Source organism: Rhinoderma darwinii, chromosome 2 (genome assembly GCF_050947455.1).
Source record: "Rhinoderma darwinii isolate aRhiDar2 chromosome 2, aRhiDar2.hap1, whole genome shotgun sequence".
Classification (NCBI taxonomy): Eukaryota; Metazoa; Chordata; class Amphibia; order Anura; family Rhinodermatidae; genus Rhinoderma; species Rhinoderma darwinii.
The window spans coordinates 166,169,561-166,185,375 of record NC_134688.1 but is presented as its reverse complement, the minus strand read 5'-3'; the positions used below and the strand labels follow the sequence as shown (position 1 = coordinate 166,185,375).

At 40.5% G+C, this 15,815-nt stretch overlaps 1 protein-coding gene across 3 annotated transcripts in view; it reads left to right on the top strand.

Annotated features, from left to right (window-relative positions):
• The window catches only part of PCCA (propionyl-CoA carboxylase subunit alpha), a 614,152-nt gene that overhangs the window by 81,061 nt on the left and 517,276 nt on the right, over positions 1-15,815 (top strand). For 2 of the 3 annotated variants that reach the window (XM_075852453.1, XM_075852451.1), the window contains exons 3-5: positions 4,174-4,200; positions 4,613-4,660; positions 6,232-6,300. In XM_075852453.1, coding sequence (XP_075708568.1) covers positions 4,174-4,200; positions 4,613-4,660; positions 6,232-6,300 — 144 coding nt within the window. The remainder of the gene's footprint in view (positions 1-4,173; positions 4,201-4,612; positions 4,661-6,231; positions 6,301-15,815) is intronic. The other variant, XM_075852452.1, reaches the window with a different exon arrangement.

Sequence of the window (15,815 nt, the reverse complement as noted above, 5' to 3'; positions counted from 1 at the left end):
CCCTCAAAGTATTCACAACAGCATTTAGAAAGTTTATGAACCCTTTAGGTGTTTCACAGAAATTTAGAGCAAAGTAGAGGTGAAATTTACTTTTTTTTTTTTGTCAGAAAATCCTCTTTATACCATTTTTTTTATAACACAAAAGGTTTTATCAGAGAAACGCAACTTAATACGTATTGCCCAGATTCTGAAGTTTAGAGAAATATCCCACATGTGGCCCTCGGGCGGTAATGGCCTGAAGCACCGGCCTCTGAAGCAAAGGAGCACCTAGTGGATTATGAGGCCTCTTTTTTATTCGGCACCATGTCCGGTTTGAAGAGGTCTTGTGGTGCCAAAACATTGGAAACCCCCCAAAAGTGACCCCAATTTGGAAACTAGATCCCTTGAGGAATTCATTGTAGTTTTCTTGGGGTTCATGCGGCTTTTTGATCAGTTTTTATTCTATTTTTAGGTGGCGTGGTGACTAAAAAACAGCAATTCTACTATTGTTTTTTTATTCTATTTTTTTTACAGCGTTCACCGTGCGCTATAAATGACATATTCACTTTATTCTGCGGGGCGATACGATTACGGCGATACCAGATGTTTATAGTTTTTTTTATGTCTTATGGCGTTTGCACAATAAAATACTTTTTGTAAAAAATCATTCACTTTTTGTGCCTTATTCTAAGAGCCAGAACGTTTTTATTTTTCAATCAATAAAGCCGTGCGAGGACTTATTTTTTGCGTAACGAAATGTAGTTTCAATCAGTACCATTTTTAGGTACATGCGACTTTTTGATCTCTTTTTATTCAATTTTTTGGGAGGTGAAGTGACCAAACAATTGTTATTGTGGTACGGTTTATTATTATTATTTTTTACGGCGTTCACCGTGCGGGATAAATAACAAAATAATTTTGTAGTTCAGGCCGTTACGGACGCGGCAATACCAATTATGTATAGTTTATTTGTTTGTTTATATATTTTTATTAATAATAAATGACTGATAAGGGAAAAGGGGGGATTTTTACTTTTAATACTTTTAAAACTTTTATTTTCTTATTTTTACACAACTTTTTTTAACTTTTTTTTAACTTTATTACTTTGTCCCACTAGGGGACTTGAGGGCAGGAGGCCCTGATCGCTATTCTAATACACTGCACTACTAGGACCCACTAGGCTTCCGTCTATGGCATAGCCGGACGCCATTGTTTGGTGTCCGGTTGCCATAGTCACCATCGCCGGCCGCTATCGTGTAGCAGGCCGGCGATGGCGGATTAACCCCTAAGAAGCCGCGATCGCTATTGAACGCGGCTTCTGAGGGGTTAATCGGCGGGGGAGCTCCGCGATCGGTCCCGGCACATTGAGCAGTGATAGTCTGCTGTCGGAAACAGCAGCTATCACAGCTCATGAACGCGCCCCGCGCGAACGGCGCCGTGTTTACTCCATGACATACTATTATGTCATGGAGCGCGAACGATGCACTTACCATGACATAATAGTATGTCCTGGAGCGTTAAGGGGTTAAACTTTTTTTTCACTTTTTTACTAGTCCCATTAGGGGACTATAATATGCGATTCTGCGATCGCATTTATAATACACTACAATACAAAAGTATTGCAGTGTATTATAAATGCGATCCGTTTAATACGGACAGGCATCTGCTAGGTCATGCCTGCGGCATGATCTAGCAGGCATTCACTCCAGGCAGACCTGGGGGCCTTTATTAGACCCCCGGCTGCCATTGGAGACGCAGACACTCGGCGATCGTATCGCCGGGTGTCGGTGGGAGAGAGAGGGAGCTCCCTCCCTCTCTCCAAAACCACTCAGATGCGGTGCTCGCTATTGCGCACCGCATCTGAGGGGTTAAACGGGTGAGATCGATAATAATATCGATCTCACCCGGCAGAGCAGGGACGCTCCCAGCCCTCAGCTGCCTCTAGCAGCTGAGAGCAGGGAGATTTGACAGCTCCCTGCTCTGTAAACTTATTCTGATGCCGCGACGTAAAAAGTCTATGGCATCGGAATAAGGCCCGTTAGTGACCGACGTAGAAACACGATGGGCCGGTCACTAACGGGTTAAAATGTTTTGATCTCTGTTTCGCATAATAATGTGAAACAGTGCATTTTGAGTTTTTTACTTCTAAGAAAAACCCCTGTTATTAGGAGATTTGTTCAATAAAATTTGCATTATACTCCCAACGGTTGATGGCTTGAAGATTATACTGACTGTCATATGTATCGACTATTTAGGAAAATCAGCGAAAAATAACATGTGCATAATAATTTTGAAATTACGGACACATTCACTTCTATTGTTCATGGACACCTTTCCGTTTATTTATGGAAAGGTTTCCGGGCTGTACACGTGTACCGCACAAGATGGGACATGTCCTATCGTTTGCTTTTTACTGTCCGTGCTCCCATACTTTGTATGGGAGCACAGGCCGAAAATGCGGGTGGCTGTCCGTGGCCGAGCGTGCCCGCAATCGTGTCCCGTGATTATGGGCATGACCGTGTGCATGAGGCCTAAGTCTTTATCTACTAGATTATTATGACCCCTTTTGTACTATCTGGACATTTTGCTCTTAAGGTAGCTTGGATAGTTTTCATTCTGCTGATGTACAAATAAAACCTGAATTGGAGAATAAAAAATAATAATTTACCCCCCATTCCCCTATACCTGGCACATTATGAAAATGTTACCCAGCACTTAACACTCATGACCTCTCTGCAGCATGATAGTGGTCACTTACCATGATCATGCCTGTCCCGGTATGTGTTAGTATGTTCATTTGTCACTAAAGCCGGATATATAAAGAGGCACTCCACTTGGAAACTACGTGAAATAGTGTCGGCATGCTGGGGGGGGGGGAGCAGAAACATGAGAGGAGACCAGTCAAAAATGGAAATGGCGGCAGAATTTTCCTGATACGAGGGATGTTAAAAAAAAAAAAAAAATACAAAAAAAAATGTAGGGATGGTGAGTGTGTGGGGGACATCTCATGGGACTTGCAGGAGGCACACATGCTTCTTTAAAGCAACTTTCAGTTTTAAGAAACTAAAAAAAATATTTAAAAAGAAAATGGAAAACCAAATGTCAACAGGTCATTTCAAAGCTGGAAAGCCCTATATTTCAAGTGTCAAAATGAAGCCAAAATGTTGACATTAGTATAGACCTTTCTAGCCAAGGACATAAGACTTGCATACATGGGCCTTTCCTGCCCAGATGTGAGTGATGTCCATGGCATGGAAAGAGTTAATATGCAGATGAGACATGGATTCCTTGCTACATCTACATTTCCCTTCCTCTCTCCCCTCACCTCTGTGTACCACCCTACTCGTTCTCTATGTTCGAACTACAATCTCTTATCATCCTCCATAATCTGAACCCACTCCCATCTCCTGATCCCTTCATATAACAATATCTCTCACTCCTTGCACCCTGATTCACTTCTTTTCTGTGTCTGCACAGAGACTGGCTCACGCAGTTTTGTGTCTTCCCTAATCTTGTACAAAAGATGGCCGGACCATTGTACAAATCAAGCACGCTTTACCTCTTGTATTACTCCTATTTCCTCATAGATTATAAACTCTTGTGAGCAGGGCCCTTACACATCTTTTAATATGTTAATTAATTTGTCACTATGTAATGTCTGATATTGTCGCTACCTGTACCCCCTGAATTGTAAAGTGCTGTGGAATATGTTGGCATTAGTTAAAAAAATAATAGTGTCATGATTAGTGAAGTGGGTGCGTCCAAGTGTATGTCTTTCTCATAATGATACACTGATGTGAACACGTTCCCCGCAACAGCTTATATAGAATACAGGCGTATTAATCAACTGCATAGGGGAGTGGATGGCGTGCTAGATGCCGGTCACTTCCTGGTTCGGTGGACACTCTCACGTCCGAATAAAACTTATTTTTTACACTGATCCAAGCAGTAAAATTTTCAACACTGGTATCTTCCTAATCCTATATACGACCTCCAGAAGAAGCAGGGGAAACACGTGTCGGGGTGAGTTACCCCTTTATATGTTCCACTTCTCCTTAATCTACGTATTTGGCTTATTGTATACACTTTTGCACTTCATTTCTGTCCTTGTATAAAGTATACTTATGTGGCTTACATTGATTGTAACATTTGCGCTTTCCATTTTCTATATGTGCTGTATCTGATTGATCATAGCCCTTGGGGGTTAATCTTTCATCGTGGGTATGTTTACATTTTCATGTATTTGTATCTATTTATATGCAACAATAACTTTGTCATTGAATTTATAATTATTTTGTAAGTGTTGCTGTCATTTCGTAGGCAGTACCAAATACATCATGCCACGTGCATCTTTTTGATTTTGTGTAATTTTTGCCGTCGTTAATTAGTAGTTACTTGATGTATTTAATTTTAGACCTAAAAATTTATTTTTCATCCCCTAAAATGCGGTAGCCAATACATGTTACATGTTGGAACAATTTTGGTTTAACAAATTTTCTGCTCGTTTTTGTTTTTTTATTCTAATAGTATCTTATGTTCTCATCCTTCATATACAAAGTGTAGCATATTCTTAATCCAATTCTTCCTTGTTTTTTTTAAAGCAAAATAAGTTTTTTTTTTTTTCTCCTTCTAGACATTTGAAAAAGTTCTAATTGCCAACAGAGGAGAGATTGCATGCAGGGTAAGTGTCTCCACTCTACAGTTATAATCTAAGTATAAGAACAGCAATAGGCTTTAAAGGGGATATCCAGAGAAAATATACTCTTGCTTAGTTATCCTAGAATTAGATTTAAACATGATTACGAATAAACTTTTTTTTAAATATTGCTCAAAAACAGGTTACTAAACTCCAGTCATGTGATCCCGGAAGCACTGTTTATAACTACATGATGACGCGCCGACACAGCCACACAAGACATATGGCTGCTTCCTACTCCCCCTTGGTGTTGGTGTGTCATCGAACATGTGAAGTAAAGGGGCTGGTGCGGCTACTGATGGTTTACTAAGCCAGCCTCCTTCTAAGTCCTGGCTCTGTGGGCGATGATTAGACTGCCGAGAGGGCAGTAACGCATGATTGTACATGTAATTTAGCAGCGACCCGGCCTTCAACCCCAAAGTCTGGCAGCGTTTGGGCCGTGATATCAGGGGAAGGTTATAGACACGAAAACCTAAGTGAGGCATGTTGTATGTTTTTATTTTTTTTTATTTTTTTGGCCCTTCGGCTAACCCCTTTAAATTAACAAAAGATCATGTGCTTTTCTGTCAACTTGCTAAAAATTAAGTTGTGTTATTTTTATTTTAGTTTAGTTTTGTTTATAGGATTTTAGGAGAGAGATTGACATTAGGCTGCCACTACAGCCTTTATAGGGATTGTCACCCAGCTTGCCTAGAGTGCGAAACGGTAAACCAGCCAGTTATAGAAATTGTAATGGGGACCATACTAGTTTTCAGCCGTTTTTCCGAGGAACAGATATTAAGAAATGGCTGAATGGAACTTTTAAATACATGATAGTAGAGTGTAGAATTTTGGGAGATCTATATGGACATCTATGAAACCAATGTTATTTTATTGTACCAATACATCTAAAATAAAAAAGATGAAGCAATTTCCAAGTTTTCATTGAAAAGATCCTACTGAATGTCTAGCAAGAAGTAGGGGATAGATGAAAGCGAGCTTGACTGTAACATCAGACTACATTTTTTTTTTTGTATTCTTTATTCATGTAGACACAAAACAGGGTTTGCAAAATTGTGTAAAGTTTATAAGATTGAGCAGGCAACTTCAACCTATCACTCATATGCAGATTTAGCACTCTAAAATGTATTTCATTTTTATAAACGCTTAGAATCTCCGATCCTTAAAAGTGAAAAAAAACCTTAAAAACATCTAAAATGCCAAATTGAAATCAATGGTGTTGTATTACACGCTTTGTGTCAGATTTTTAAGTAGAGGCTAATGTCAGATTGTCAGTCCAGTACGACAGCACAGCTATGTTTTGTTCATACTTCAAAGCTTTTAGAATGATACTTATTTATTTTGCGCTATTCTTGACCATGGCAACATCCTAGGGGTGAGAGCGTGCACAAATTTGATACAGTAGGAATTCATGCTACATTTTGGGGTTTACTAAATGATTAGTTATGTCTTAGACGAAGTGAACGCAGTATCGATTGCAATATCGTGTTTACAGTTTGGAGTCTGTGGTGGAAATCTGACTGTATGCTGAATAAAATTATTCTTTGTACCACCAGGTAATCAAGACCTGCAGGAAAATGGGTATAAAAACCGTGGCAGTTCACAGTGATGTTGATTCGGCAGCAGTGAGTTTCCTTGTGTCTTTTACATTTAACCTTTACAAGCATAAGTTTTTCATAAACCACAATAAGTAAGCTATAAATTAAAGTGACTGTCTTGTCGTGATCTTAAAAGGATATATGTCCGTATCTATAGGTCTATAGCTCGGCTTCATTAGGGCAGATCTGTGACTACAGCTTAGCTTCCGTGCCTATAGGGAGCTTGAGGTAGTCTGAAATCCACCTCCTGCCTCCTCATTGTTCCGGCTCCCTCCTCTCCGCAGCTCGATCTCATCAGATTGTCTGGTGTGTATAAACACAAGTCTATCACAGAATCACTAGGAAGTCCGTGCATAAAGAGCTGATTTCCAGTACAACACGGGAACAATGATTATAAAGTACAAATTACTAAACTGCCAGCAAGAAACAGGCCAACATATACTAAGACTGGTGTATTACGCCATTCTAAGTAAGTGAGGTAGTTGGAGGGATTTGTGCCAAATTTATTTATTATGATGCACACCTCTTAATAAATTGTGACTCATTTTCAACTCGAGTAGAAAATCTTATCTAGGAAAAAATGTCACAAAAGAGATCCATAATCAAATGAAAAAATCAAATCTAGATTTGCGCCAAAATTTGTGCCTTTTTTTACTTAGTTAACCCCTTGCCGACAATTGTCGTATAGATAAGTCATATCCATACGACAAATGCATGGCACCGGCTCAGAAGCGGAGTTGGTGCCATCATCGCCAGATGTCAGCAGTGTATTACAGCTGAAATCCCGCTGAAATAGCAGGGACCGAATTGAGCTTAGATCCCCGCAAATAACCCCTTATATGCAGTTGTTAAAAGCGATCGCTGCATTTAAGTACTTTGTAGCTCATCAACACCCCAGCAATAAAATTGCCGACGTTCCGGTGGCTGAAATGGCAACTGGAGGCCTAATACTGGCCTCCCAGTCTGCCTAGCACGGCAGCCTTCCAGGCCCCGCCCGGAATATCAGTACATATATACAACACCAGAACAAATACAGCTTTATTTAGTGCAACCCCTGCCGTATGGGTTTGTACGGCGTAAAACTACAGCTCCCTGCATGGCCCGAACAATGGTAAGGATATGCTGGGAGATGCTGTTTCACAAAAAAATAAATCATACCACCCATCATCTCGCTGCACATCATACAGTGACTTCAGTGCTGATTAGAGGCAGAATAAACATTTATATTAAGTGACTCACCGGTGCCGTCTCAGATTCAAGTTCTTTTCTTCTTCCCTTGGTCCAGACATCTATGATTGATTTCTACCGGCCATGACCCATTTCTACAGTTTTCCGCTCCGATGTCTTCAGCTTTTCACTTTTAAAACATTTCTGCACCTATAAACAAAGTTAAAATTCTCAACACCTCTAAATATAATAACGCACTATACACTGCAACTCTAACAGCGCCATACTGCGCTGTCCCTGATTATAATACCATACACTGTCACACACACACACACACACACACACACACACACACACACACACACACACACACACACACACACACAAACCGTGCCCCCTGTAGATAGTGACCTACATAGAAGCCCCTGTAGATAGTGCCCACATATGGACTCCAGAGCTGCAAGGCAATAGTGCTAAACACTGAGCCACCGTGTTGCCCTACATATAGCTTCCCCTATCGATAGTGCTCCACGTATAGCCCACCTCTGTATATAGTGTCTCACATATAGCTCCCCCTGTATATAGTGTCCCACATATAGCTCACCTCTGTAGACTGTGCACTACATATAGCCACCCTGTTGCTAGTGCCCCACAGGAAACCCACCCCTGTATATAGTGTCCCATATATAGCCCACCCCTATAGAAAGTACCCTTAAAAAAATAGCTCCCCTATAGATAGTTCTCTACATATAGCCCACCCCTGTATAGTCTCACATATAGCTCCCCCTATATATAGTGCCCCACATATAGACCCCCGTGTAGATAGTGCCCCATATCCCCACATATAGACCCCCCTGCATATAGTGGCCCACATATAGACGACCCCCCGGTAGATTGAACCCCCGCTATAGATAATGCCACTCACAGTTTTATGAGAAAAAAAACAAAAAACTTTACATACTCTCATGATCCCGTTCCTGTTCACTGGCGATGCAGATCTGCTCTCTTCTGGGCAGGTCTGCAGGAGCTGAACGAGCGTCGTCCAATGACGCTGATTGGCGGGGCAGAATGACTTGCCCCGTCAATCAGGGCCTTTCAAGCATGACGTCATCGTGCAGCTAGCCAATCGGCGTCAATGTAAGGCTCTGGATGGTCTGGCACGGAACATGACCGGCCTTTCAGCGCTAATGCATGTATTTGGCTGTCGCTAGCACCAGGGCCCCCTCTGGTGCTAGCGACGCCTACAGGCATGAGAGGGCCTGTGCCGCCCGGCCCATACTTGTTGGCGGCTCAGCGGCGCGGGCCCCATAGTAGCGGCGCTACCGCTGTAGCAGCCATAACGGCTGCTAGCGGCGCCACCAGGCATATCGGGGGGTGTGTCGGCTGGCGGTACGGGCCCCCTCAAGCCGCGGGCCCCGTAGCGGGCGCTACGGCTGCTACCGCGGTAGTTACGCCACTGCCCCCTTGCCAGTACATGCCCCGTTGATTGTTTCGGGGGTTATTTAAATATCGGGCGCCAAATATAATGGCACCGATATCTAAATAACGGAGGGAGGTAGGAAAAAAATGTAAAGTGCCCCAGGGTTTGTGCAGCCCTCCCCATTACATGCTGCACTCAGCTGCACATGTATGGGGAGGTGAAAGGTTCTCTTTAACCCCTTCCCACCGCAGCCCTTTTTCAGATTTTCATTTTCGTTTTTTCCTCCCTACCTTCCAAAACCCTTAACTTTTTTATTTTTCCGTCGATATAGTTCTATGAGGGCTTGTTTTTTGCGGGACAAGTTGTAGTTTTTCGTAGCACCATCTATTGTGCCATATAATGTACTAGAAAACGGGAAATAATGTATTTGTTGGGTAGAAAATGAAAAAAACAGCGATTCCTCCATTGTTTTTTGTGCGTCGTTTTTACGGAATTCACTTTGTAATTAAAGCAACATGTTAACTTTATTCTGTGGGTCAAAACTATTACGGCGATACCAAATATATATATATATTTCTATATTTTACTGCTTTTACAAGTAAAACCCTAAGTGTAAAAAGTAAAAATTTATTTTGTCGCCAAATTCCGAGAGCCATAACGTTTTAATTTTTCCGTCGATTTAAGTGGTATGAGTGCTTATTTTTGGCGGGATAAGCTGTCGTTTTTAATTATACTGTTTTGGGTTACATGCAACGTTTTGATCACTTTTTATTTCATTTGTTTTGTGGGAATTGTGACCAAAAAAATAGAGATTCTGGCGTTTTGTTTATTTTACGGCGTTCACTGTGTGGATTAACTAATGATGTCAGACTTTTATGGACGCAGCAATACCAATTATGTTTTTTATTTCTTTTTTTACTATGCTCTAGGGGGGAAATGGGAAAAGAGGGGTTTTTTGAAGTTTTTAATTTATTTTTATTTTTTTTACTCATTAAAACAACTTTATTTTACTCACTTTTACTTTTTTTTTATTAGTCCCCTAGGGGACTTCAACCAGCGATCGTTAAATCGCTTGGACGATATACTGCAATACTAATGTAGGCCCCCAGGCAGCCCTAGCAACCATCGCCCCCGCGCGATTGTATTGTGGGGGGTGCGATGAGTTGTTAGAGGGGGTCACCCCCCCTCTTTCTAACTATTTAAATGCTGGGGTCGCTAATGACCGCGGCATTTAACGAGTTAAACGAGTGGGATCGAGCGCGATGCTGCTCGTTACTCTGAAGTGTCTGCTTTAACATACATCCGACACCGGCATCGTATGGAGTGGGTTCACTCCGTGAGCCCATTCCATACTTCCCCCTACCTGACTTTGGCGTATCGATAGGGGTTAAGGTTTAAAATAGGCTGGTCATTATACAGTTGGTTTTATTTAATAGAAGTGTTATAAAAAAAAACACATACACAAATATGGTATAGTCGCCGCGATCGTAGCGACCCGAATAATAAAGTTGACACAATTAAGCGGCCAGGTGATTGTCAGAAAAAAAACACACAAACAATGGGAAATTTCCCTATCCCCCCCCCCCCCACTAAGGAAATATAAGTTAATCATTAAGGCACCATGCGGGCCGTGAATACAGGCACGGCTGTTTGCATGAGGCCTAAGTCCCATGTACCCCCAAAATTATTCCAATAAAAAAAAACTACATCTCGTCCTGCAAAAAACAAACCCATATATGGCTACATCAACTGATATAAAGTTATGGCTCTTGGAAACCAGCGATGCGAAAACAGATGGTTCTTGTTTAACCACTTAACGACCGCCCTATCTTTTGACGGCAGGCGGTGCATGTAACTAACAGCTGCTGATCTTTGAGAAGCCTGCTGAATACAGCTGGGGTCGGAAAACATTCCAACCCCAGCTGTTTAACTCTTTGATCGCCACGGTCTGTGACTGCGGCATAATCAAAATGAACTCCCGTCATTGATCGCGTCAACTGACCTGATCAAAGAGCAGGGAATCCCTCTGCAGTCAGCCCTGGGGACCTAGAAAGGACCCCGGGGCTGTCTGTTCAGTAAGCCTGCTGTTAGGGCACACTATGTGCTGCGCTAACAGCAGCCTGTGTCATAGTGACATAGTACAATGTATTCACATACAGGAATATGCTAATACATTACTAGTAAAAAATAAAGTTATAAATAAAGTTTTCCCTTAACCCCTTCATGACCACCAATAGGACTTATCCCGGCGGTCACTAATGAGCCTTAGGCTAGGCTGCCGCCTTTTCACGGCGGCCCAGTCTAAGCCCTGCACGGGTGTCCCGTGCAGGCTGGAGCCGGGACTCGGCTGTCTGACTGCCGGGTACCTGCTCCAACTCCCGTGATCGAAGTTTACTTCGATCGCGGCTGTTTTAACCCGTTAAATGCCGCAATCAATAGTGACCGCGGCATTTAACTTGTTAGAGGGAGGGAGCTCTCTCTCTCACCCATCGGCGGCCCGCAAATGCAATCGTGGGCCTCCGATGGAGTGTCATAAAAGTGGTTTTATTTAGTAAAAGTGTACAAAATAAATAGAATTACACATATATGGTATTGCAGCGATCGTAATGACAATAAAGTTAATATGTAATTTAAACCACAAGGTGAACTTTGGCGAAATTGCTATTTTTTCCCATTGCCCCCCAAAAAGTCATAATAAAAGTTAATCCATAAATCCCATCCACCCCAAAACAGTGCCAATCAAAACTACATCTCGTCCCGCAAAAACAAGCCCAACATTGACAGAAAAATAAAAAAATTACGGCTCTTGGAAAACGACAAATAATTTTAGTTCAAAAGTGTTTTTATTGTCCAAAAGTCATAAAACATAAAAAACCTATTCATACGTGGTATCGTCATAATCGTACCGACCCGTAGAATAAAGGTAACATGTTATGCCGTTCAGTGAACGGCGTCCATTTAAAACGCATAGAACGGTGGAATTTCAGGTTTTTTTTTCTATTCCCCTCCAAAAAAAAGTTGATAAGAGTTGATCAAAAAATTATGTACCCAAAATGGTGCCATTAAAAAGTACAACTATTCCCGCAAAAAACAAGTCCTCATACATCTATGTTGACGGAAAAATAAAACGTTATAGCTCCTTGAATGCGACTATAGAAAAAAGAAAAAAATAGCTTGGCCATTAGGGCCTAAAATAGGCTGGTCACTAGGGGTATGTTCACACGGCAACGCCAATTACGTCTAAAATTACGGAGCTGATTTCAGGCAAAAAAACAGCTCCTGAATTTCAGACGTTTTGACAAGTGCACGCGTTTTTCGCGGCGTCTCTTACGGACGTAATTGGTGCTGGTTTTCATTGGAGTGAAAACGGCCATGAAAAACGGCTCCAATTACGTCCCAAGAAGTGACGTGCACTTCTTTGAGGCGGGCATCTTTTTACGCGCCGTCTTTTGACAGCGGCATGTAAAAAAAAAAGCCTGTTTGCACAGAACACCGTAAGATCCATTGAATTCAATGGGCAGATGTTTGGAGCCGTTTTTTCGACCGTAATTCGAGGCGTAAAACGCCTGAATTATGTCCGTAAATAGGGCGTGTGAACATACCCTAAGGGGTTAATGGGATTAGAAAAGCCCCAAAATAAATAAATAAAAAGAAATCCAAAATAAAAGTCCTTATTTTGCATAAAATATATTTTATGGTCCTTATACTAAATAAAAAAAAATAAACCTTCACATATTGGGTATCTAAACGACCGTAATAACCTGAATAATTAATCTCAGTTTATTTAGCGTGAAACGTGAACGGGAAAAAAATAAACAAGAAAAACTATGCCAAGAATCGCTTTTTCCTATATTCAAAAATATAAAAAATATATTTTTTGCTACCTACAAACTGTGAAGAAAAAAAATATAATTTCTCCTTCATAAAGCAAGGCCTTTATGCGGCCATGTCGATGTAAAAATAAAAAAGTTATGCCTGCTGAAATGCACAGATAAAAGCTGAAAAATGTAGCTGGTCATTAAGACCTTTTCAGGCCTGGTCATTAAGGGGTTAGAAGTGCTTTAGTTGTGCAAAAGTAGTAAAATATAAAAAATGATACCTATTTGGTATCGTCGTAATCGTACTGACCCATAGAATAAAGTTAACATGTTATTTACACTGCATAGTGAACGGCGTCAATTTGAAATATGAAAAACATTATTTTTTTATTTTTTCAATTCCTTCCCTAAAATTTTTTTATAGAAGTTTAAACAATATAACACATACACCCAAAAATTGTGCAATTGAAAAATACAATTGGTACCGGAAAAAAACAAGCCCTCATATGGCTGTCGACATAAAAATAAAAAGTTATGACTTTGTAGAGAAAAATGAGAGAGAATGCTTGGTCATTAACCCCTTCAGGACCGGGCTCATTTTGGCCTTCAGGACCAGCCCCATTTTTTCAAATCTGATGTGTCACTTCATGTGGTAATAACTTTGGAATGCTTTTACCTATCAAAGCGATTCCGAGATTATTTTCTCGTGACATTTTGGACTTTGTTACTGGCAAAATATGGCCGATAAATTCACTGCTTTTTTGTGAAAAACACCAAAATGTTTAGAAAATTTGAAAAATTATGATTTTTCTAAATTTAAAGGTGTCGGCTTGTAAAAGTTCTTAATTAACATTTCCCATATGTCTACTTTATGTTGGCATCGTTCTCTGAATGTCCTTTTATTTTTCTAGGACGTTAAATGCTTAAAACTTTAGCATCAATTTCTTACGTATTCAAGAAAATTTCAAAGGGCAATTTTTTCAGGGACCAGTTCAGTTCTGAAGTAGCTTTGAGGGGCCCATATATTTGAAACCCCCAATAAAACACCCCATTTTAAAAACTGCACCCCTCAAAGTATTCAAAACAACATTCAGAAAGTGTTTTAACCCTTTAGGCGTTTCAGAGGAATTAAAGCAAAGCAAAGCAATTAATTTTTTTTTGCCACAATTCATTTGTAATACAGTTGTTTTTTGTTTTTTTTTCTGTAACACAAAGTTTTACCAGAGAAACGCAACTCAATATTTTTTGCCCAGATTCTACAGTCTTTAGGAATATCACACATGTGGCCCTAGTGTAGTAATGGACTGAAGCATTAGAATGTGTTTTAGGCACCATGTCAAGTTTGAAGAGCTCTTGTGGTGCTAAAACAGTGGAAACCCCCCAAAAGTGACCCTATTTTGGAAACTACACCCCTCAAGGAATTTTTCTAGGGGTATAGTTAGCATTTTAACCCCACAGATTTTTTGCTGAATTTATTGGAATTAGGCTGTTTTTTTTTTTCCTGAAAAAACATAGAATTTTCTAATTTTTACAAGGAATAAAGGAGAAAAAGCACCCCAACATTTGTAAAGCAATTTCTCCCGAGTACGGCAATACCCCATATATGGGGATAAACTTCTGTTTGCACACACGGCAGGACTTAGAATTGCAAGAGCGATACTTGGCATGTAAACTTTGTTTGATTGGTTTTTAGGTGCCATGTCGCATTTGTAGAGCCCCTGAGGTACCAGTACAGTAGAAACCCCTGAGAAGTGACTCCATTTTGGAAACTACACCTCTCGGGGCATTCATCTAGGGGTGTAGTGAGCATTTTGACCCCAAAAGGTGTTTCATAGATTTTATTAGAATAACGCAGTAAAAATGAAAACGTTAATTTCCCCCCCAAAATATGTAATTTTAGCTCCCTTTTATTTTTATTTTTACGAGGGGCAATGGGAGAAATTGAGTAACAAATGATGTGGTGTTTTTTTCTCCTGAGTATGGCAATACCTCATGTGTGGCCCTAGACTGCTGTTTTGGCACATGGTAAAGCTCAAAATAGGAGTGCCATTTGGCACCAGAGTAGAGTGTAGAACCCTGAGAAGTGACCCCATTTTGGAAACCACACCCCTCAAAGCATTTATCAGTTGCCTGGACATATGACAGGGCTCAGGAGTGAAAGAGCACAATGCTCATTTGAGGCCTATTTTGGTGATTTTCGCAGCATTTTCTCACAATTGCAGTGCTCGAAGGTCAAATATTAAATCAATTCACCCAAGTAGTCACCTCTATTTTGGAAACTGCACCCCTCAAGGCATCTTTTAAGGGGTGTAGTGAACATTTTGACCCCACCGTTGTTTTTTTTAAATATATTAGAAATGAATGCTCAGTGCAAAGGGAAAATTGAAATTTTCCACCATTATGCCATTTTAGTGCCCAATATGTGGTACCCAGTTTGTGCCACTGCAGACAAATATCTCAAACTGTTAAGCGGGTTCTCCCGGGTATGGCGATGCCATATATGTGGACGTAAACTTCTGTTTGGGCACACTGTAGGGTTCAGAAGGGAGGGAGCACCATTTTGCTTTTCGAGCACAAATTTTGCTTTGCAGTTATTCTGTTTGGGGTATTGCTGGTGCTTTAGTTTATAATGTGTGGGCATATGTAATCTGTGCGGATTATATCAGGGTATAATAATTGGGGGAATAAATAATAATCTGCAGATGTGTGGCCGGTGTCGCACTGATAAATGGTGCCCAATCTTATACCCCCTTTTGGAATTCTCTGCACATTTTGTGTCACTGTATTCTGAGAGGCAGAACTTTTTTTTACTATTGCCCCACCGGAGCTGCGTTAAAGTTTTTGTTGTGGCACAATCTGTAGTTTTCATTGGTACTGTTTTGTAGTACATTATACAGTAGTTGTTTTTTTTGTTTTTTTTTTAAATTATCCCATTTTATTCAATTTGTTGGCAAATAAAGTGACCAAAAACAAGCAATTCTGCCAATGTTTTTCTTATTTTTTTTTTTTTTACGGCGTTCACCGTGCGCTATAAATTACATATTTATTTTATACTACGGGTCGATACGATTGTGGCCATACCATATGTAAAAATTATTAATTTTTTTTACAGTGTCTGCACAATACAATCACTTCTT